Consider the following 23,201-nt stretch of genomic DNA (forward strand, 5'->3'; position numbering starts at 1 on the left):
CGGGGAGAGAAAAAGGGCAGAAATGTTAGCAGAAGGGAGACATAGACGTGGATTATCAACATTGCAATACACATTAACAATCACGCAGTAATGCCAGCTGTATGTGCAATTAGTCCCTTGATAATCAGCTGATGGAAAACGACATTGTGCAGGTGCAGTGAGAGGGGGGGGAATATGAGGGGTGGCAAAGTAGTTTTGGACACAGCAGAAAGATACCCTCAATTTATTAGGGTGGCACAGATGGCAGCAGGTGGACAAAGTTATGAGTCAGCACCCTGACAGGCTGATGTTGAAACCACAGTGTGTGTGTGTGTGTGTGTGTGTGCGTGTGCGTGTGCGTGTGCGTGTGTGTGTGTGTGTGTGTGTGTGTGTGTGTGTGTGTGTGTGTGTGTGTGTGTGTGTGTGTGTGTGTGTGCACGCGTGTGTGTATGCGCGCGTGTGTGTGTATTTATTTAAATGTTCTTGTACTCAACAGTGACTTCTCCCGAGATCACATCTGTGTTTATCACAGTTCTAAATACTGTAGAAAATAGAAAGCATGAAGCAGAAGTCATGACCTTCGGGGAGAGGGGCTCTCGTTCTGCTGTTTCCCCGAAATTTGAAGGGGACAAAGGTGCATCTTGTACATGCTACAAATGGTCCTTTGTCAGGAGATGGTTGACAACGACAAGTGCCCTCCCTGTTCAAAACATTGTGCATGCTTCCCCAAAATGAACCAAATACAGACGCTTGTTGTCTGATTTGGAGGGGGAAATAGTCTGCCACATGAAATGGTAAAAATCCTTTAGTTGTTTTGTTTTTTAAATACAGGACCAGACTATTTTCCCATTTCTATCTTCTTGGTAAGAACCAAATACAGACAATTATTGTCCGATTTGGAGGGGGCGAAGGGGCATCTTGTGCATGCTGGGCTACAAATGGTGCTTTGGAAGTGACTCCAATCAATGTTTCCATCCTTTATTCCATGCTTTCCCTTAAACTATGTCTGAATTGATCTGGTCGATGCTCATGTCAGTGTTCATTCAAATCCTCTCCCTAATTGGGCCACTTTCAGACTTGATCAGCCTCCCCCCCTTCCCCTCCATCCCTCCCCACCTGCAACCATCCCCCATTTGCCTAAGAGTGTGTGAGGAAGGAAGAGTGACAGAAAGATGAGGATAAGGGGGAACATGGGTCTCCATCTCACTGGTTGTTCCCCCCCCCTCCCCCTTTTCCCAAGGATGCCTCTCTGACGTAGGGTGGCGCAGCAACGTGTGTGTGTTTGTGAGTATGAGCGTGTGTGTGTGTTTGTTAATTGCCTCCCGAGAGTGTGGTGTCCGTACTAATGTTAGATCTCCTCAATCAGCCTATGTACGTGCTACACACACTGCTGCAGCCCCCTCCGACCGCACCGAGATTCATGCGATGCACAATTATGGCAATGCTTTCTCTGCCACTTCTCCTATGCACTGTCTCCGTGTGTGTGTGTGTGTGTGTGTGTGTGTGTGTGTGTGTGTGTGTGTGTGTGTGTGTGTGTGTGTGTGTGTGTGTGTGTGTGTGTGTGTGTGTGTGTGTGTGTGTGTGTGTGTGTGTGTGTGTGTGTGTGTGTGTGTGTGTGTGTGTGTGTGTGTGTGTGTGTGTGTGTGTGTGTGTGTGTGTGTGTGTGTGTGTGTGTGTAAAGACATGTAGAGGTAGAGGGTGACAGAAAGAGAGAGGAAGGCCATAAATCAGATGTTTAATGGTAGGATCGGAAAGGACAGGACAATCAGGAAAACAAGCATGCTCAGAGAAAGACCTGAAGATTGGATGACATAAAGATCCAAAGAGTGAGAGATGTGGAGGAACAGAAAGTGACACTCACTCTCCCTGCAGTGAGCAGCTAGTGTCTCTCCCCTATTGATGGAGGAAGGGGGTTGAAGAGAGAGAGAGCAGAGGGGGGAGGAGGAAGAGCATAGAAAAGGAGAGTGCACTATAAAAGTGAATGAATTCTGCTGCAGTAAAAAGCCAGAGTTATTTGCTCTCTCCCTCATCTCCTTCTCCCAGTGAGGTCAAATGATCCGCCCGCGAGCTGTGTTACCATCCGGGGGGTGTGTGTGTGTGTGGGGGGGGGGGGGTCTCGGTGCTTCACAACAGGCACGCGTTCACAGCAAGCCCGTACACGCGCCACATCTATGTTGTTAACCTTTTTTTCTATTCAAAGAAATGCACCACTCTCCTCCTCCTTCCCCCTCCTCCCCTGCGAGCTCTCACTGGCCCTCCCCCTCTCCATCCTACTACTCTCTCTCTCTCTCTCTCCCTCACTTTCTCTTCCTCGCTCGCTCTCATATTCCGCATAAAGGAATCACATTTCATTGAAGGAGCGGAATCAAAGCTTCATTTCTCCCTCCTCTCACCACACGGTCCTATTCCCATCCAGTGCCCCTCTCTCATTCTTCTCCTCTCTTCCTCCCCCCCCCTTTTTCCACATTCCTATTCTGCATTTCGCTCTTATGCATTTTTCTTTTATTTCTCCCCTCTTTTGCTTCACTCATCCTCCTGTCCCATTCTCTTTCCCCATCCCAAAGTAAGCTTCCTTCACTTTGGGTCAACTCTCTTCAGCGCTCTCCCCCCAGACTTTTTTCTCCCTGCATGTAGGACACTGCAGCATTTCTGTTTCTTTCATGTTACTTGTGTTTTTGTCTCTGTTGTTTTGCTCATTTCATCTGAAGAAACAACTTTTGGTTCATGTAAAAGTTGTCCGGTTCTCTTTTTCTTCAGATCTTCTGTTGACATTAAGTATCTTTTTTTCAGATTTTCTATTTTTTTTTCCTGATTCTTTTTGGTACAAACTATTTTTTTTGGGTACTAACTATATTTTTTTCACTTTTGAAGTTCCTGGACTTAACAACATCTCAGGTAAGATCTACTAAGACCAAGGCTATTGCATGGGACTGCAGTCAGAGTTTGGAAACATCAGAGCAAAAAACGTTGTATACAATGCCCAGCTCTCGAAAAAAACTCAAATGGATGTACTGCGGGTTCAAAAAATCCGGAAACTGAACCTTATTCTTCTACTTTTTATCAAATATTCAAAGTGCTTGCGATGCTTGCGGCAGGACCATCAAATCTGCTTGCTCGACAAAAAAAACCTGCACTCATGAGTTTTTGAGTCGTCCTGCATCATTCTGCTCAAGCAGCACAGTCTCATCTTTACAACTACAAGAGAAAGCAGGACTCGTTTAGTTGAATAAGGAAAGTAATAACTTGCGGTCAGATTTAAAACAGTTTGGCAGTCAGTCAGGCAGGCAGAGTGTATCTCCATCCTGTGGGTCTTTCCAGCCGGGACTGCTTATATTTCAGCACCATGGACAGCGGCGCTCTCTCCCTGGGACTCTAACAGGACACTTAACTCTCCACAACCAACTCCTAAGATCGCAGCCGTGGAACTTTTATACATCGGATTACTTTTTTTTGGCTTCACTTTGCAACTCCCTCGTGCCTCTTATTTCTACTTCACGGGCAGCTGTAGTTTATTGGTTGAACTGCTGCATATTTTATACGCAGACAGCCACAAGTCTATAACTGCGGTTAAATGCCTTTGTGTTCCCCCTGAGTCATGTGGGGTGAGTTTATTGATTTTTTTTTAATGTACTTAAGTGTTACTTTTAAAACTCATTTGGGGTTGATTTGGATATGGAATATTCTTGCCTATGCTGAGAAGATATCATATCCATTTTAAAGTTTGAGTGAGAGTTGTGAACATGACCTGATCCTGATTAGCTCAGGGCATTTCAGTTTAGTGCTTTGGAGCTGCATTTCAGTTTAGTGCTTTGGAGCTGCATTTCAGTTTAGTGCTTTGGAGCTGCATTTCAGTTTAGTGCTTTGGAGCTGCATTTCAGTTTAGTGCTTTGGAGCTGCATTTCAGTGCGCAGTTTGAGGGTTTCAGCTTAAAACCGTGGAAGTAAGCACATCTATTTAAGAGCCAGCCTCAGCACTTGAATCACTGTCAGGAGTGCAATTGCTTGAAAAAAAACAAAGACACCCGAGAGAAGGGGGGGGGGGGGGAGGCTAAAGAAGGTGCTGCAAAATGGAGGAAGGAAGTTGAGATCCAGCGGAGAGATTAAAAAAGAGCACAGAGCGGTGGAGGAAGAAGCATGAGGAAGAGGCTGAGGGGGAAAGTGGGAGGGGAGGTAAGGGGGAGAGGAGGAACAATCTCCAGCAGCACCTCTGTTTCTCTCTCCTGCAGCATTTCCTGCCTTGGCCGCCGTGTCCTGCGCCACCCTGCTACTACTGCCTCACCACTGCACACACACACACGGGGAAAGAGGAGGGGAGGGAGGGAGGAAGACGCATACAAACACACACTCACCTGGCTGCAACAAAACAGCCTAAGAAAAGCAAATCAAGGCAGAGATAAGGCTCTTTGGTGATGAACCCTTTAGGGAGATAGATGATTTCTGCAGTGGAGGATGGATGGAGAGAAAGGGGCAGATAGAAAGAAAGAGTGTGCGCGTGGCATTTGCACGAGGGCTGCACTGACGCTAATATATATTAGCAGAAACACTGCAGCAAGAAGGGGGAGGGAGCACGGGATTATGGGATGCATTGACTGTTAGGTACCAGCAGCAGTAACCGGGGGGATGGGAGGAGAGCGCACACTAGAGAGGGAGAGACAGAAGGAGAAGGCAAGGGAGGACATTTGGAGGAGTGCTGACTATGTGGAACAGACCCAGCAGTTGGTGGAAAAAGCTAAAAAAACAAAAAAACATTTACCAATCACAGAAGGGGGAGAAGAGATGGAGAATGAGGGTTGAGAATAGACAGACAGAGAGAGAAAGTGAAAGGAAAGGTAGAGGAGAGTGAGCAACCCTGGGGAAAATGAAAGAGGGGAGAAAAAAAAAGGTGGGGGGAGGAGACGGAGAAGACAAAAAAAGACCTTGCAGTGGCTCAGGAGAGCACCTGAATGGCTGTCAAGGTGTAGCAGGAGGAGGAGGGGCTGGAGATGGTCTGCAATACTAATAAGAGGAATGGAAACAGTGGATTGATAAAAAGAGAGGAAGGAAAACAAGGATGTGAAAAAAGACATGGCAAACGTGCACTGGGGAAAAGGAGGGCTTAGCAGGCAAGTGTGTAATGTATGTGTGTGTGTGTGTGTGTGTGTGTGTGTGTGTGTGTGTGTGTGTGTGTGTGTGTGTGTGTGTGTGTGTGTGTGTGTGTGTGTGTGTGTGTGTGTGTGTGTGTGTGTGTGTGTGTGTTTAAGAGAGAAAGAGAGATAGCAAGAATTACGTGTGTGTGTGTGTGTGTGTGTGTGTGTGTGTGTGTGTGTGTGTGTGTGTGTGTGTGTGTGCGTGTGTGTGTGTGTGTGTGTGTGTGTGTGTGTGTGTGTGTGTGTGTGTGTGTGTGTGTGTTTAAGAGAGAAAGAGAGATAGCAAGAATTACGTATGTGTTTCTGGTGCGCAGCCATTTTTTACCACCCGCTACCTCATCAAAGGATGTAACCACAAGGCTTCACGCTGTTCCACCCATATCAACCCCCTTCCTCCCACCCTCCTTTCCTCATTCCTCTCCCCCTCATCTCTACCTGATCTTCCCTCTCCTCTCTTCTCCTCTCTCGTTCTCAATCCCCAGTATCGAGGAGACCCCAACAGGAGAAAGTGAGGCACTGCATCGCCGTGGAATCACTGCGGTCACCTCCCCTTTTAGTGCGGTGTCACACCACACAGTGTCCTCCCCCCCCCCCCTCAAATTGTCATTGAGCCTCACAGTGTAACTAGGATTCTGGTGTGTGCAGTGTGTGAGGATGCTGGGGAGAGGTAGGAGGCGTGTGAAGTGTGAAGTGAATGATACACATTTTTTTATAGAATATCATGAATGGATGGAGCTAACAAAAAGGGTGCGTTTTGCAAAGAAAAACAGAGAGTGAGGTCATACAGTGAGCCAGTATTCCTAAATCTGGTTATGCACACACAGGAGAACAAACACTTTCTTCTTATAACAAAGCTCACAAGTGTCCAATTCTCAAAACATGAATTAAGTAGCCAATCAATTAAGCAAGTAGAAAGGGAAATGGCAGCTCCTTTACTCCAAGCAACACCAGCGTGGAGATCTCCTGGGGCTGACCAAGCCACACATACTTCAGCAACAACACTCCCCTGGGGGTTTGGTGCATATTGGTCACCCCCCCCCCCCCCCCTATCTGCATCTCCATCCAGAATCTCATGCTATCACCCCTCTCGCAACACTTTTTTTCTACTTTAGGAGAAATAAAAGAGTCATGTGACCCTGGGTTGCTCCTTTTAGCTGGCTGGGGATGATTAATACATAAGGCCATTTTCAGGAATAGGCTGGCAGAAATGAAGCCTGTAATAGAGCTCTGAAAGCTCAGCCAGGGTCCATGACTACAATCAGTCCTGCCAACAGGAGAATGAGTGTTGAGATTATGTGGATAGATTTACCCACTGTATGAGACTCCACTGGTCCTAGAAGGAGGCAAGGCTACCTTCTAGGACCAGTGATTGGTTTAGGAGAGGTCAGGAAAATCCAAAAACAACACTGAGTGCAGGAAAAAAAAATCAATGATATAATGTTTCATGTCGGGAAGGAAGGCTATTATTGGACCTGGATGAATCCCAGCTATTATCCCTCAGTATTCAGTGTTCTTGGAGGATTGGCAGCAGGAGCACATGGCTTTAACCTCCGCACCTCTCTACTCTCTATATCATTTAAACCTGCCTGCTACTAATTAATAATGCCGCCCTCACAGCATGATTAGGACCGTCATTATCCTGCAGTGCAATGATGTGGCTCCGAGGGCAAGACAAATGGGACGGGGGAATAAGCTTTACTGACTCCTGACCTGTGCACAGGCGATTAGACAAAGGGGAGGGCTACGGGAAGTCACCGATTAGGAGAGAAGTTGGGCTTGAACTTGAGGAAGTAAAAAGAGGAGGACAAGGAAAAACGGAGACGAGAGGTGAGCTTGAGGTGAGTTTCAAGGTCAAGGATTACAATCGCTGAGTCAGCTGGATCAGGTGATGGATCAGTTAAAAAGACACAGGGGGGAAAGTTGTTTGAAAGCTGGGCATGAGCACGTGAGAGGGGAGAGGAACCAGCACGCACAATGAGAGAGGAAGGGTCAGATGCAAGAACACACACAAACCCAGGACACGACAGATGCGTAATTCAATCACAACCTCAAAATAGATTTATTCCCCCCTCTGTTGCTTCAACACCAGCACCCTCCTTTTTTGAAGCCCCATCGCTACTCTACCAATGACACCCACTGACAGCATGCCACTGTCACTACTGGGGAGGCTTCTTTTTTTGTTGCTGAAATCGAATGGGTGTTTTCTGGGTTACCCTCGATCTAAAAATAGCGCCAGCTGTAGATTCATAATGCAAGATTGAGGAGAGAGAAAGCAAATGGAGGAAGAGAGTTCCCATAAGGGGGAAAGCATGCTGGAGACAGAAGGGAAAAAAAGGAAATGCATGTGCTGGAAAAGTGAAGGAAGAAGAGGCATTATGAAACTACTTTGTGTGATGCAGGGGGATGTTGATGTGGTGGTGGGGGGTTGTAGGGAGAAAGACCCCGTCTAGACATGTAACTGCCCCCTATAGACTTCCTGGACACTATGTCCTTCCTGTGGTGCTGCTCGACTGCTCATCTCTTCCTCACACATTTTCTCATGTGTGTGTGTGTATATGTGTGTGTTTGTGTCAGTCCCTCTTATGGCTTCTTTATCAAACCTCCATTTCAGGCCTTGACACTTACCATAGTGCTGCCACGCCACAAACACAAACACTGCTGGCACATGCAAGTAAAACAAATGCATGCCCACAAATGCACAAAGCAATAAACACAGACAGAAACAGTGGCTCACACAGAGACAATGATGACCAGGAGGAATGCACAAACACACACACACACACACACACACACACACACACACACACACACACACACACACACACACACACACACACACACACACACACACACCTCAGAGGCATCAAACTGCTCTGATCTAGTGGTGTAGATGGGGAAACACCCACAATTTGTGCAATAAGGGAATGTTATAAAATGACATTTTTTGGCGTCATGTGAGTGGATAAATGACATGTGACTGTGTAAAAGTGCGGCTCTCTTTGTGTAAAAGCAGCTAGAAATAGCAATACAAACACAGTATAGAGGTTTATGAATATCATTTGAACATATTTCAAACATTCTGTTTCCTCCGGATCATAACACAAACAGGTTACAAGGAAGAATTAATCGCAGATAAAACGATACTTGTTGAATGTAGGCTAGACGCTTTTTTCTTGCTTCTTTCAGAGCTGGCCAATAAATGCTCTATTATTAGACGGATAACGCATAATATAGCCACCAAAATACAGACATATACACAGACACGGATAATACTCACTTGCTTTTGGTTCAGGTTCGTTACGAGTGCTTGCAGAGACGCGCACATCAAGCTTAAGATCAATCACAATGTAGTTGTCTTTGTTAGATCGCTTTTTTCTTATGATATCACAGAGTATCCAGATTCTCGCAGGCATTCAGCTGGTCTGTTTTCTTTCTCCCCACGATAAGAATAAATCAAAATAGGATTGCGCGCGTCTGTCGCAAAAAAATCTCGTGTTGGCACCGTTATTGCCGTATGTTACTTATAGCTTATGGCATGCTGATGATGGCAAAAGGGACGAATCTTTCGGGTGAAATTATGCAGAAGTCCCCCTGAAATATGTTTTTTGCTGTTTCCCTCAATTTCAAAGCCCCCTCTCCCACCTCTTTGTTATTGCAAAAAAAAGATAATTGGCAGCCTTTGTTACAGTGTCTCTACGCTTCCAGGCGCAGGGTGTTGCTACCATTCAGCTCTTCCTCTTGCAAATGTTTCAATGGAGCCTGTAGACACCTCTCTCATTGCCTTTCCCTCTCAGTGCCTCTCTGTTCGTTTGGAGGAGCGTCACCTTTTTCCTCAGACGATACATGTGGGCGGATTAGAGAACAAGACAGAGGGTGGGAGGACCCCGGTGAATACAGAGGCTAATTTCTCTATGGCTGCTGAACTCCATAAATACATATGCTGTAAAAGTACACACAACAGGGCTATAAGAGGAAAGGCTGTGTGTTTCTTGTTAATCATATGTTTAATTGTTTGTTTTTCCCTTCTCCCCCCCCCCCCCCCCCCCCCCCTTCTTCTTTCCTCACTATATAGCTCACACTTGCTCACTCTGCTGGACGGACGCACCATTTTGTCTACAGGTTCCCAGCCTTGACTCTTGTCTGACATCAGCAGTCATGTGGTGGCAGAGGAGCAGGTGGGAATATGACAGGGAATGTGGATTTATATGTTCAATACTATGCCTAATTATAACAAGTAGATATGATACTGCTTTAATTGAAGTTATTTGTAAAGCACTGTCTGTGCAAAAAAACATGAAGGGATCTTTAAAAATGTCACAATTGTTATGGTATAATAAGACAGTCAACATATATTAGCAAACATGAACACATCCCAAAACTGTGTGACAGAGTGCTACATCTCAAAATGGTGATGTCAACAAGTTTAAGTCTGGAACGTCTCCATAGACAATTGGGGGGGAAATTATAGGCAAAACTGAGAGAACCCAGGAAAATGTTCGAAGTATATATTGTTTCTGGTTCAGAGAAATTACATTATAATAAAGCTTTGTTTAGCTATACACAATGAGAGTTCACAAATTCAGCCTCCCATTAATATTCTGGAGCATCTCCAGACTTTATAATTGATGACATCATAAGCGTGAGACTTCTCTGGTGTGTGGCTCTGACTGAGAGAAGCTCATGTTCACAAATATTGACTGCACCTTCATAGGCCACGTAAATATGTAATAATACATTTTTGAATTCCTTATTTAGGAGGTGTTCCCCTTTAAGAAATATAAAAATACAACACTGTTTATGCATGAGGCCTCTTTGGTCTGAGCCATAATCCAGTAAAGGTACCATGATCAGCATTGTTGCTGATGCACTTATCGACTGGAAGCTCAAGGTCAAGTGCAACACAGCCTCATAAAAATGCCCATAGTAGTAAGAGGGCAAAAGGTTCATACTAAAGTGCCTGTAGCATTTCCATTGATCACAAAATGCTCTCATAGCGAAGTCGGGAAGGAAGAAGGATGACTATAGGAGAAATGTAAGTTCATAAAAAAAGGTGCAATTAGCATAAAGAGGACCATGTTACAGTTAAAAAACAATTATCAAATGCATAAAGCTTTGTAAATAAGTGTTATTACCCTTTCCGAAAGGTGAATAGAAGCAACATAAAGGTCAAGCTTCTCACTGCTCTACAGGGCTAAATGCATCGCCACTGCCTTTATAGCTCATAAAGTAGTTAAAGCCATATCCTTAAATAAGTAGGACACATCAAAGTCTGACATATCATCTGGAAGAGTGTTCTTATAAAGTAAAAAAAGAGCTGTTGAAAAGTGAGAAAATGTGAGCACAAACTCAGGCGATTCATAGCATGGAGCTCACAACACAGGCTTGGATAGTCTGATATTCTGGATTTAAGGCTTTCTTTTCTACTAATGTAATGTTTTTTTTACATTTGTGCAAGCGATGGTTCGCTTCCTTATAAGTTTGTATTATCATTGCCCTGGTTGGAAACACATTTTCAACCTGTCCCTGTTTGTATCCCTCTGTGTGTATGAGCTACATTTGAGAGCGTGAGCCACCTCGCTCCATTAAGGCATGAGTATCGGTCCCGTTTGTGCATATGTGTAATTCAGACCTGTGTAAAAAGAGCGACAAAATCCCATCAATAAAGTATGTTTTCCTCAACCATGTGTCAGGTTTAGAGCTTTTTTCTGCACTTTCCGGAAACAATGCATAACTCTATTCTGCACTATGTCACTTCTAGTTTATTTACAACCCGTCTCACCCCGACAGCGCTGTCCAGGATTGGTCAAACACATGATTTATACAGGTGCTGTGCTAAATAATTCTTGAGGTAATTCAAGCTGTTAAAAACATCAGCCAGAGCCCTTTCAGCAAATACTGTAGGAGTTTTTCATACAGTATTTATAATATTTAGCATACAGTTTAGAGTGTCTAATGCTAATATAAGCTTGCTAAAATGCTCACGGTGACAATACCAATACATTTGCAAATTACCACTGATCAAAGAGTACAGATGAAGCTGATGGGAATGGGTATCTGGTATTAGAAATGGGTTTCTGGTCATAGAAATGTCAATATTACTTACACATTTCACTCTTGAATCTAATAGTCAACCTATTGATGTGCATTGAGAAAATGTCAGGACATCACCAAAGTAATTAGGGTTCATCGTCTGGGGAACATCAATTACGGAGCAATCAATCTCATTATTTTTGAGATATTTCAGCCAAGAGAGAAATGGTGGAACGAACAACCCAAAGATCCACATTGCCATCCACAGAATCTGTATCAGCACGCACCAGCTAAGAATAAACAATACTTTCATATTCAAACTAAAGTGAACTCACCCTTCACCAGACTAGAACAGATGCAGCAGGAAGTCATCCACAGAAAGTAGCTGACAGTGTTTCCTCATCAACCTGCATAAATACTGAATGCTCAGCTTGGGTTCTTCCTGGGAGTGAGCATTAGCCAACACAGACACATCAACAGGCTCTTGGCGGTGGCGGCATGCTGCTGCTTATGCATAAGGAAGTAGTGAGAGCAGACCTGAGGAGACATTGTGCGATCAAGAGAAGAATCTGAAGCGCTGACGGAGAGGGAAAAAAAGCAGATCTGTGGTGTCCTCAGATTCACCGGTTCACTGTTACTTCCAGTAAATGTTAATGTGGGGTAAACAGTGTATGTATAAAACAATTGAAAACCCTAACCCTAAATTGCAGTAAATCTACTATTACTCTTTGTACTAAGGAGCACTGTTCTGGAGGGTCAACACAAACGATTGCTGGCCTTAGGGTGCAAAGACTAATTGACAAAGACAAACCGCTGGTCCAATAATCTCCATTGATGCTGTCCATCGCTAATTGTAAAACTGTGTCCACGTCACATGGTCTTCAGGTCTGCTTTACACTCAATGGAAGCTGGTTGCAAAGCGATTTTAATAGATGTGTTGGTACGAGAACTCAACAAGACGCACAAATTCAACTTAGCAGGGCTGCTTTTTTTGTGCTGTGTGTTTAAAACCAACACCAACCGCACAACAAATGTTAATATTGAGTTTAATCCCTTTTAAGACAATGTGGGGTACAAATGGAAGGCAGTGAGTTTTCTCTTATTTAATTATGAATCAAGTGCTATTTGAGCAACAGCAGCAATGCCTCCAAACCCATCACAAGATTATTTAAAATGCGATCCTATTATCATTTTATTTCCAGCACTGCAGTTATTAGGAGGACAATTCAATGAGACTCTTCAGTCCTCCAGAGATGTGCTACAGCTTCATTATGCCATGCACGATCGAGCAGTACTAATTACCAAATTAATTCAAGAATGAAAAGACATAAATACGGTAGTATTATGAAAATGTAACCAAGGCCTTATATTGAGACCATGGCTTTATGTGTACAGCACATACCACCGCAAGTATAATAGTGAACATTGATGAAACTGAATTTATTGCAAACAACTGGATAGGACTTTTGTTTAGACTATTACATAATGTCACAAAATACAGACCAGAAATCATTCTAAAAAGGCACTAAAGGAAGGAGATTACCGGATCAGATGGATTTTATATTTGGAGTTTATTGAAGTTCAAATTAAATTTAGCATCAAAATATAATTCAATAAATGTGTATTGTTCAGCTCGGCTGAGAGACATCACCATGTGGAGATATATAGGTAGCAAGAGGAATACTTTGTTATAATAGCCTTTGTATCCTTGAACATGGACTTGCATCATTCTGATACATTCTTACAAATGTTGCAGTCTGTTTGTTACTTTATAACAGCACATATTTAAACTATTTAGATAAATATTTGATACAAAATTATTTCTTTAAGTATATGTTCCATAATTATAATAGCTGTTTTCTCAGAATGTATCTAGATTTGGTAAAATTCCTATTTCCAGTGGGGTTAATCTGAGCCGTTTCCAATGCATTGAAACATGCAGATGAATAAATATGAGATAAAAACCTTGAAATCAACCATTTTTCATTTATCAAATAATATCTGTATCTATTGGCTCTCCTCCTGTCTTTAAATATGTGACCACTAGGGGGAGACATTACATAGTTTAACAGTCATCGGCTGCACGAAGGGGAAATCCAGGGAGGAGTCTTCTCTGCTTTTATGTTACACCTGCAACAATCACAACACAGCTGTGCCAAAACACCCATCGTGAGCGCGAAATATAAAATATAAAAAGAAAGGTTTGTATCAGCAGATTAGTCAAACCCTCATCCATAAGTATATTGACATTTACTCAGATATTTATCAGAGGCATCACAGAGTCTAATTTAGAGCCTGGACACCAAAGACATCAGCCATGTAGGGCACCTTGAGCATCAGGCGCTGGGCAGCAAATCACACTGCCAAACTGTTGGCACACGGGTAAACAGAATCCATTATTGTATCACTCCTGTAATGCTGAATTTGATAGCATTAATTAATAGATAGAAGTAAGGATAAAACAAGAAGTGCTCTCAAACAACTTGGAGAAGGCTGTGTGTTACGGAGACCAAAAACAACCATATAAGTTATAACACACATTTGTGCAAACAAAAAAATATATATGTAGCATTAGGGTAAGCGTTTTTCACACTAAATCTGAAGGGTTCGTTTAAGAGGAAGATAAAGGAAAGAAGATTTCATCCATACTGATTTAGAATCGGGACTCTTCTGACCAAGATTGCATTGTTAATATATAAAAGGCAAGTTTTCCATCAAACATGGACAGTTAATCATACCGACGAACTGCAGGCACACAAGGAGCCTGAATCCCACTGTTAGGCGAAATAACACGCACTTACAGAAGACTGGGCAGCTATGAGAAGCCCCAATGATAACGGGATCAGTGCCATGAGACTAGCATTTTAGGTATTGTAAAGCTGAAAACATAGTACATTTATCTGGAGTTAAAAGCAAAAATAGGTAGAAAGGAGGAATTTATTTCTGCTGATGCATTTTGGGTCACAACCCATATGGAGGTGATGTGTCAACACTGTTAATTCAATTCAATAAAAACCAGTTTGGTGGTTTGACATGGGAGCCTTTGGCAATCAAAGCCAGGAATAACCCACCAACTTTGTGGTTGTAAACGAAATGCTGTTTATGATAAAAAAAAAACATGTTAACGAAGAACAAGATAGGGAATCAGGATTATTATAAACTGTCATTGCGTTTAAAATGCAATAATCTTTACCTGATAAAGATACCGTCCTTGTTCTTAGTCAACACCATCCTTCTTCTACAGGTGTTTCCTCTTGTTCCTCCCTCACTTCAGATTAAATGATCAAGAATGAATGTTGCCGTGCATGCAGAGCCTCCATGTCAATCACTAGAAACAAGCTGTGTACTCAAACACTTGGAGTAAATTATGTTATACAAGAGACTTCTCATGTATACGAGTAATGGTAGCATAATGTTCGATTTCATATTCCTTACTTGCCGATGCATTTTCCTGCGATGACACCATTGCAAGTTGGGATGTTGAAACTATATCTTGTGCAGCTGTGCTACTAAACACAATTGTCACCATGCTTCCAAACATCTTAGTCATTATAAGAGGTTATAAGAGAGCATCAGTTAAAAATAAAGTTGTTTACATCAGTCATATGTCAGCCCTCTGATTTTAAGAGAGATCATTTTAGTGAAAATAGAAGATTAGATGTTACAAATTCTGTCAGACACAACTTTGGTTAGTATTTTATGTTTTTTCAGTAATTGCAATATATCTAGATAGAAGCATTTCTCATGTTTAATCCATACTTTTTTTGAACAATGAAGGCAACCAGGAACCAAAATACTACAAACAAAAGTTATGAAAGAACAAGGATCTAAACACACCGTTTATATAACACTGGAAACATTATGCAAAAATAAGATCGTGTGCTAGTGGAAACTTTTTCTGAAGTCCTCATGAGCTCTGGATGTTTCCACTTCCCGCCGACTGAAATATCTAAGTAAATGATGGTCTTTGAACATGTAAGATGGAAAGGCTTATGTTTAAAAAAAAAAAAAAGACGAAATGATCTCTCAGATGTTTTTCACATCCTGTGCAAGTTGCTTCCTGAGGTGCTCAGGCAGAACACTCCTGGCTTTGTGAAAGTCTTGTGCAAAAAACAATCAAGTCTTTCACATCCTGAGATGTCCTGTCTGAGGGCCACTCGTTGAAAACTCATTTTTATGAACATGTTTCCAAACCTCTGATCATTTCAGTATGTGCTGCTCATCCACAGGTGTCCTAGCAGATTGGCTTTGGATTCAGAATCCCACGAGGTTCTTGTTCACGTTCACGTTCTTGTTCTTGGAGGACTTTGGCTTTCTCACCCTCTTCTTGTCTGAGTCTTTGTTATTATGACTAGCTTTAATGTCCGATTCCCACTTTTTCTTCTCCAACGTGTAGAGCCTCATGGTGGCCTGCGCGTCTTGGACCTGGTAAACAGTGGATAGTGGGTACAGTACAAGATGCTTTATTTTTACATTTCTCACTGGTATTCTTTGTTACTGTGCAATAAACAGTCAATGTGAGAGAAATAGGAAAACAATTGGCAAACTTTTTGTTCAGTGGGCCGTGTGTTTGATGACTTACGGATGAATGTTCGCCCTGTTGGACTTTAACGTTGAGTATTTCTCTGCAAAGCAGTTTCAGCGATGGTCGACCACTCTAAAAATAAATAATCACATAACATTAAACACTGATTCTTAGATTTGGTAAAGTGGGGTGCACAACTTCAAAAAGTAAACGTACCTTTACAATCTTCCTAAAGGGTTTGTACTTTTGAGTGTCCCGGATTTTCTTTTTGGGATGATCCAGGAGTAAAATCTGAAACAGCAGATACAAATATTTAGCTTAACAAGAGCCTACACTTATTTTGAAAATGATTCAAGTTCCTGCTCAGATTCTCCATCCAGGCTACCTTTAAGTCATTGTGTATGGCATGTCCGACTACTATTCTGCCTTGCAGGATTTCAGCAACCTCCTTCTGCACAGTCTGTAAATCCTCTCCTGCAGTGAGGCAAACATGGATGTCAAGTCATGGAGTTACACAGCATGCAGACGTTTTAAAAGCAATGAACGATAACTTGTATTAGTTTCTCACTACTTACCGTCTATGATGTCTTCTGGTCTGATGCCACTGAAAGCTGTCCTGTAGTCTGTCACCTTCTCTGTGGGTTTCACGTATTTGTCATAGATGCATTTTCCAAACTGGTTCACGAGGGACGCACGAGCCAAGATGCTTTCCTCTCCGTCAGGACCGACTCCCACCATCTCGCAGTCAATGGCCACGGCTCTGGTGAGGCTAACGGTGGGCGAATGGTAAACAAGGTGATGAGTGGACAGTGGTCACTACGACATCAACCTGCCTGAGGAAGATCTGCGTCTGTGTTTTTGTTGCATATGTTGTTAACCAGAAGCTTTATTTGCCAAGTATGTACACATACAAGGAATTTGACTTTGATAAAACAACTTGTATTCCTCTCCGTTTGTCTGTATTGAGCCATGTCTCTTTAGTGCCACATTTCTCCGTAGCATGTAGTAGTGTTTGACACTTTTAATGTGTTTTAAATTCATTAAAACCAGCTCCAAGAGTATATGTGTATTGACAAGCTGCATTGTCAAATGGGAAACACAAACAGAAATCTAAATAGTTATGAAAAAGTTTCATAACTATTTAATCAGTCTTTAAACTCACCTTATTTTTACTGTACAGATAGAAGAGTGGTATAAATTCTTAATTTATCTAAAAGGCAATAAAGAAAATAAGTGAATGTCTCAAAAACTACCCCAAACTATTCTTCTAAATAAGGGCCATTGATAAGATGCAAAGGGACCGCAAACACAGCAGATGGACCAGTGCCAATGTTGCATTCTGGTTCAATTGGACGTCACACTCGTACAAGTGTTACATGAAGCATTTGTGCAACAAAAGACCACCAACGTTGTCCTCACTCACCCCTCAAAGGCTTTCTCCTTGACCAGGGAGCTCTCGGTGTCATTGCTCTTGTGAATGCCCTGCTTCTTCCTCATTATGTCTGCTGCCTCAGCTCCCACCGTCGCCTCGATGTCATCCGGGTCTACATCATCAAACCAGAGGTCCGCTCTGCAATAGCAAAAAACAAGATGAAGTTAGTGGACACAATTCCTCTTGAACTCAATATAAGCAGACGTCAGTGCTTCTTACTCTGTAGGTTTTGTCTCTTCCACCATCTTCTCCATCTTCTTTTTCTTAGCTGGCTGCTCGCCGTTCATCTTCCCACTGTCCTTTTTCCTTTTTGGAGCAGCAGACTGTTTTACCTCAGAGACAGCTGGACCCTTTGAGTTCACCTTAGAGTCCTTAGGGGCAACAACAACAGCTTTTTGCTTCTCTTTTTTCCCGGTGTCTTTCTGCCCCGGATTGTTCTTGGAAATATTTTTAGTAGTTTTCTCTTTCGTCTCTTTCTTTAGCAGAGCACCATTGGGAGGTTTTGGTGTCACAGGCTGCTTCTTCTCCGGCTGACTGGCCTTCAATATCTGTGGAAAGTTTAGCAAAGTGTTAAACTTCAGTAAGCTGAATGTGATTACATCTAATTAACAGACATGAAACATGGTAACAAGTTAGAGACAGATCATTTAAATGACAAACCTCTTGTAAGGCCTTCCAGTTAGCAGAGAACTGCAGGCCATCCTTTGGAGGAGCCACCTGCTGGACTTTAGCTTTCTCCTGTTTCTGGGGTTGAGGCTTTATGGTTTTAAACTTCTCCTTCATCCACTGTTTCCTCTTCTTTTTAACTGTGTATTTGTTCTCTGTAGTTGCAGGTCCTTTTTTAACGGACGAGTCTTTTGTCTTTTCCTTCACCGCTGACATTGTGGCCACTTTTGGTAAAATATTTTCTAAGTAAAGTCTGTTAACCGTCCCCAGCCACGTTGGACCGTCAGAGCTGCGTCGCTTAGTTACCGTTTAACGTTATAAAATCAACCATCAACTCGGTCTCGCCAACACATGTTACCCCGGAGTAAAAATACCTTTTAGCGAAACCAAAACAGATAAAATCTATGTATGTTTTCCTTATCTGCAATGAAATGTGCTCAGTGAACTACAGCAGATCCAAAGCCATGCTGAAATGTATATTTCCGACACGTGCACCAGCCAAATGTGTCCGGAAGAAACACGAGCTCGTAAAATGCGTATGTGTAGTTCTTTGTTAGGCTTTAATAAATACACCATTGTCATGCATTTTTCAACTTATATTGACTTTAGTGTATGTGATATGTTAATACGCTAATATATATATAACTTTGCTATTTGTTTTGCTTCTTATTCGAAAGGCGGAAACTCGTTGTGTGGCAAACGTTGCATATCGGACCGAATATAAGTTCGGACAAAACGTAAGCGAGATGTTTGACAGTTTGGAAAAGAAGCAGCCCATCCTACCTTTCGATAAAAGTCAATAGTTAAATAGTTTTATTTACATTTCAGATACAATCGCAGATACATGTTGTTTATGTCAATGTCGTCGTGGTAAATTACTAAAGCTCAGTTTAGGTGTGTTGTCAGGAAGATATCTGGTAGCTCGTTGAAAGGCATTCATCTAGAATTCAAAGGTATGTAAGTGGGTCAAACATGGATTTTAATCTTTATTTATTCTTTGAATTTACACTTCATCTTCTTGCTTCTTTTGTTCTGGTTTCAGATCATGGTGATAAACTCTCCTTCTCCTCTGCCTGAGAGAGCCATCTATGGGTTTGTCCTTTACCTAGGCTCTCAGTTTGGCTTCTGTAAGTCACATATTTTCATCTAACTCATCCAGTATTGAAATGCTTAACACGTCTAGATGAAATATAGATATTTAGGGTATTTAATAGCATGTTTGTTACGGTTTTAATACATAGCAATAGCATAGGGAGTCCAGTGCGATTTTTGCATTTTGATAAGGGGATGTTGTTATGTTATTATTATGAGGATGTGTTGCCATAGTTGTGTGTGCAAAATACATGCAAAGTGCATATCTCCAATGTAAAATAGTCTTAGTAGGCATGCAAACATAACAAATGTGTCATCCATATCAATAACACATTTACGTTCCTTTTATTCTCTCCACAGTTCTGTATTGTCTGTGGGCATTCATACCAGAGGAGTGGCTTCATTCAATAGGGCTCACTTACTGGCCTCAAAAGTAAATATAAAGATCATGATTGGATAGTAGTTATCAATTAACAAAATACTTAATAAATATTCAAAGTTTTATGATCCATTAACTGAGACATTTTCCTTCCTTGTGCAGATATTGGGCCCTTGCTGCACCCATCTATCTGCTGGTGACGTTAGTGATTATTGTGGTGTTGCTTTTCGGTGTGAACATGAACAACACGGCTCCACTGGACTCCCTGGACAACATGACAGGTGAGGACAAGCTATATGCTAACAGTGACTTATTGTTTAGGTCGCAATTCACCTGTAGGGCAACATTAACACACCTAACTATACACATACAGTATTAGTACTACAGTATAATGACTTCTGCAACACATACCAAAAGCAAAATCACCAATCATCAAAAAATATATAATTGAAAATAGGAAAGCATATTTAAAAATATATCATACTGTATGTTATATTCTAATGATAATATATATGATACAGTTATTTTGACATCATATTTCAATGCTTCCCTTTTTGTTACAGATGTGTACGCTAAAGGTCAGAAGACAACAGACTGCAACAAAGGGGGAATACCCAGACTGAGAGATATTGACATTAGTGAAGTCAACAGAATGTTTTATTTGTCACCTAAGCTATGACAAACAGAAACACATTTTAGTTGGAGGCCAAGAAGAAGGAAGGCTGCTGGGTATTTAATATGGTGTCACGGTTTTCATCTTTGTTTAAAAAGAATTCTGCTTTGTTTATTTACCAAAGAACAATGCAACATGGGGACAATGTGGTATGTTCCGGATCTACATTGGACAAAATGATTGTGTGTGTGTGTGTGTGTGTGTGTGTGTGTGTGTGTGTGTGTGTGTGTGTGTGTGTGTGTGTGTGTGTGTGTGTGTGTGTGTGTGTGTGTGTGTGTGTGTGTGTGTGTGTGTGTGTGTGTGTGTGTGTGTGTGTGTGTGTGTGACTGTGTGTGTGACTGTGTGTGTGTGTGTGTGTGTGTGAGAAAAGCTGTAATATGTTGATTGAGTGTGATGTCACCAATAACTTATTGTTGGAGCAACTTGTACCTTGGATGAAAAATGTAATATATGATTATATTCAATAAATCAATTTGTATACATGTAATTATACATTATGCAAAGAAAATGTGATTAATATTTGTAACAAATATCATAAAGAGGATATCTTACATAATATTTTTGTCCCATTGCGATTATCAAGGGGAAGATAGTAATCTCAGTGTCCACTGCTAAAATACTAGAAGTGAAGCTACAAAAAAATCCCGAGTGCTGAAGCAGTTTAGTGGGTTATTGTTTTCAAAATGCCATGACTCTGACTTACAAAGTTAAAGCACAAGATGCATTCATCTGATCACAACTAGACCTCCGACTCAGATCTACTTCAGTCCCAAAGTATACATGTTAATGTTTTATTTTGAGTGTCTTACATACATTTCCTCTTTTTCACTAACTTCCAAACCATATTTGTATTTATTGAGATGCTATATATGTTTAACTGATGAGCAGTTTTCTCTTTCCAGTACAGGCTTCCTGCTTCTGCTAGAGTCAATTCATAAACTCTATACACAAAGGGGATATCTGTTAAAAAGACAGGGGGAAATCAGCACTTCTCTTCCCCATATTATACGGTTTTTCATCAATATATTATAGGTCTCAGATATATACAAAACATGTCTCTGAAGTGTTTTGCTCGAAATTCCAAACAGATCATTGTAGCATCCCATAATCCCCTCTGTTTCAGCCCTGTTTCCAAAGTGCTGATTCTCTGTCTGTTACTTTAGATGAAAAATAAGGAGCCACTCCCCACGGCCCTCTGAGACATATTTGGTTAAAAAGAACACAATGGTGCTCTAGGAGGAGATTCAGGTGATAAGGTCTGATCAGCTCATTTTAAGACAGGTTTTTATATAAATGGATCAGAACAAAAAGAGAGAATCTCTTTTACTGAACATTTCAGAATCTCTTTACACAGAAGGGACACATGTTTATGTATACAAGACATGAAAAAGTAGATTTTGAATAATAGGTGACCTTTCACTGTGTTTTGGTCACTTCCAGTTTTGCACAAGAAGGGCACTTGTCTTTGTCAACAATCTCCTGACAAAGCATCACTTGTAAACCAGCATGCACAAGATGCCCCTTCGACCCCGCCAAATCGGAAATAAGTGTCTGTATTTGGTTCTTAGCATGAAGATAGAAATGGGGAAACAGTCTGGTTCTGTATTCAAAAAAATATATATATAAAAAGATGTGATCTCTGGTTAGGACATCGCTGTTGAGTACAAGAACATTTAAATTAATAGATAATTTGATAGATGTCAGAGAAGATGGCCCAAGGCAGGATCTGGCCGTTGTCATTTTTTGTCAGGGACATTGTGTAACGTTTTTAAGGGAGAAGACCTTGTGACGGAGAAGATGAGTTCTCTAGGAGGAGATTCAGGTGATACGGTGGGGGGGGGGACACATGTTTATGTATAAAAGACATGAAAAAGTGGAATTTGCATAATAGGTGACCTTTAAGTTCCCTAAGAGTTCCAAATAAGTGTATTTCCTTTCAAATATAAATCTTGGCAGCTTTTTCATCTCTCATATTTTGGTAAGAGTAAGGTCTCCTTTTCCTTTGGATCAACAAGAAAACGATGAAAGCATTGAAATGTATGCTAACGTGGAAGAATAATCTGAATCTAAATAATATATATGACAATTGTGTCTGTCCAATAGAACACAACATACCATCACATCAAGTACACCATTAAGTGGGACCTATCATGCAAAATGCATCTTTGTATGTCTTTTATACATGAATATGTGTCCCCGGTGTTCCAGGAAACTCACCAAGTGTCAAAAAACACAACCCTCTCTATTTTCCTCCTTAGCCAAATCTCTAAAAAAAAAAAAAGGGGCTGCAACGGATCTGAAAAAGACGGATGCAGATTTCAACACTTTTCTACGTCACAAAGAGGTGCTCCGCTTATTGGTCAACCTATCAGGGGAATGAGCCACGGCCACGTGCTTGCCAAACCTCTCATTCGCATATACTGTAGGACGGGTTTCCGTCCATTTGGCTATTCAAATGTTAACGCAATGGACAGACTTCCGTGCACATCAGCGGCTGTCGGATTAAAACAATTTAATGCACTTTTAACACACTCCTTTCCTGGGTTACAAAGTGAGGTGACGCAGTCTGCCTGCCGCTGCGCTCTGCCTCTATCCACACAACTTTCCCCCGACTTTCAGAGACTTATTGCTGGGTCAAACTCTAAGTTACAAACTGTACACATTGCATTCTTGCTAATTAGCCAAAATATGAACGGAATAAGTAGCAAGCATCGTAACAAACAGAGTAAAATAAATAGGGACAACAGCTTGTCAACTAACCATTCAGAAACGTCCTGCTGCAACCGAGATGTTTGCACCTCCACCAAAACCCCCGCTGCTTCAGGGTCAGTTTCTGGATCGAATTGATAATATGCTTGAGCACATGCATTGCTCTGAGATGACATGTTTATTCCACACTCGTAATCACAGCAAACATGGTAACGTGACTCTCGCCGGCTCATGCCCCCCTCTTCTGCAGGGGGGCGTGGTCAGCTGCTGCTCAGAATTTTCAAAGACAGGCTTGGAATAGAGCGAAAATGAGCGAAACGAGGCATGGCTAAAAAATGATCTGTTTAGTATTATGAAAAATAAAATGTATAAATATACCTTATATAGGTATGGTCATACACTATATCATTTAAATATAGCATGATAGGTCTCCTTTAATAACCCTTTTCCTATTTATAGAAAGTTGCATATCCGACTCAAATATAGTCAAATGGACAGAGGGAAGGAACAAATGTTGTTCCTCTGTCTTTATAACAACAATCACACGATAAAGATAAATATTTCCAACATGTTTTAATTGGAAAGTCATAG

At 41.6% G+C, this 23,201-nt stretch overlaps 3 protein-coding genes and 1 long non-coding RNA gene across 4 annotated transcripts in view; 2 read left to right on the forward strand and 2 right to left on the reverse strand.

Moving 5' to 3' along the window:
- Positions 1-9,181, reverse strand: part of LOC307023664 (voltage-gated potassium channel KCNC1-like) — a 41,891-nt gene extending 32,710 nt beyond the window's left edge. Inside the window, 1 exon segment of the mRNA XM_079657104.1 lies at positions 8,382-9,181. Coding sequence (XP_079513230.1) covers positions 8,382-8,429 — 48 coding nt within the window. The 5' untranslated portion in view covers positions 8,430-9,181.
- LOC307023681 lies at positions 6-10,783 on the forward strand. The gene is made up of 2 exons (XR_013803756.1): positions 6-2,874; positions 9,177-10,783. It is a non-coding gene; the product is annotated as an uncharacterized lncRNA (long non-coding RNA).
- A 4,035-nt stretch (positions 10,784-14,818) lies between these two features.
- Positions 14,819-18,233, reverse strand: rexo4 (REX4 homolog, 3'-5' exonuclease). The gene is made up of 8 exons (XM_079657115.1): positions 17,752-18,233; positions 17,311-17,639; positions 17,083-17,229; positions 16,235-16,428; positions 16,045-16,133; positions 15,876-15,950; positions 15,717-15,791; positions 14,819-15,559 (listed from the first exon to the last, which is right to left on the reverse strand). The coding sequence occupies exons 1-8, from the start codon at positions 17,971-17,973 to the stop codon at positions 15,389-15,391; spliced, it is 1,302 nt and encodes a 433-aa protein (XP_079513241.1). The 5' UTR covers positions 17,974-18,233; the 3' UTR covers positions 14,819-15,388.
- Positions 18,234-18,479: 246 nt separating this feature from the next.
- Positions 18,480-20,409, forward strand: pigp (phosphatidylinositol glycan anchor biosynthesis, class P). Its single transcript, XM_079657132.1, has 5 exons — positions 18,480-18,710; positions 18,800-18,884; positions 19,210-19,282; positions 19,391-19,509; positions 19,792-20,409. Exons 2-5 carry the CDS (start codon positions 18,803-18,805, stop codon positions 19,905-19,907), a joined length of 390 nt encoding a protein of 129 aa, XP_079513258.1. The 5' UTR covers positions 18,480-18,710; positions 18,800-18,802; the 3' UTR covers positions 19,908-20,409.
- Positions 20,410-23,201: the final 2,792 nt, after the last annotated feature.

Source organism: Notothenia rossii (assembly GCF_949606895.1).
Source record: "Notothenia rossii genome assembly, chromosome: 11".
In the NCBI taxonomy this organism is placed as follows: Eukaryota; Metazoa; Chordata; class Actinopteri; order Perciformes; family Nototheniidae; genus Notothenia; species Notothenia rossii.

Bases quoted from the DNA above. Each gene is read 5' to 3' on its own strand.
- rexo4 (XM_079657115.1), bottom strand. From the start codon at position 17,973: ATGTCAGCGGTGAAGGAAAAGACAAAAGACTCGTCCGTTAAAAAAGGA. The intron at 17,640-17,751 runs GTTTGTCATTTA...AACTTTCCACAG, and splicing joins ACTGGAAGGCCTTACAAGAG to ATATTGAAGGCCAGTCAGCC. The intron at 16,429-17,082 runs GTGAGTGAGGAC...GCCCACCGTTAG, and splicing joins AAGGAGAAAGCCTTTGAGGG to CCTCACCAGAGCCGTGGCCA.
- pigp (XM_079657132.1), top strand. From the start codon at position 18,803: ATGGTGATAAACTCTCCTTCTCCTCTGCCTGAGAGAGCCATCTATGGG. The intron at 18,885-19,209 runs GTAAGTCACATA...TTCTCTCCACAG, and splicing joins AGGCTCTCAGTTTGGCTTCT to TTCTGTATTGTCTGTGGGCA. The intron at 19,283-19,390 runs GTAAATATAAAG...TTCCTTGTGCAG, and splicing joins CTCACTTACTGGCCTCAAAA to ATATTGGGCCCTTGCTGCAC.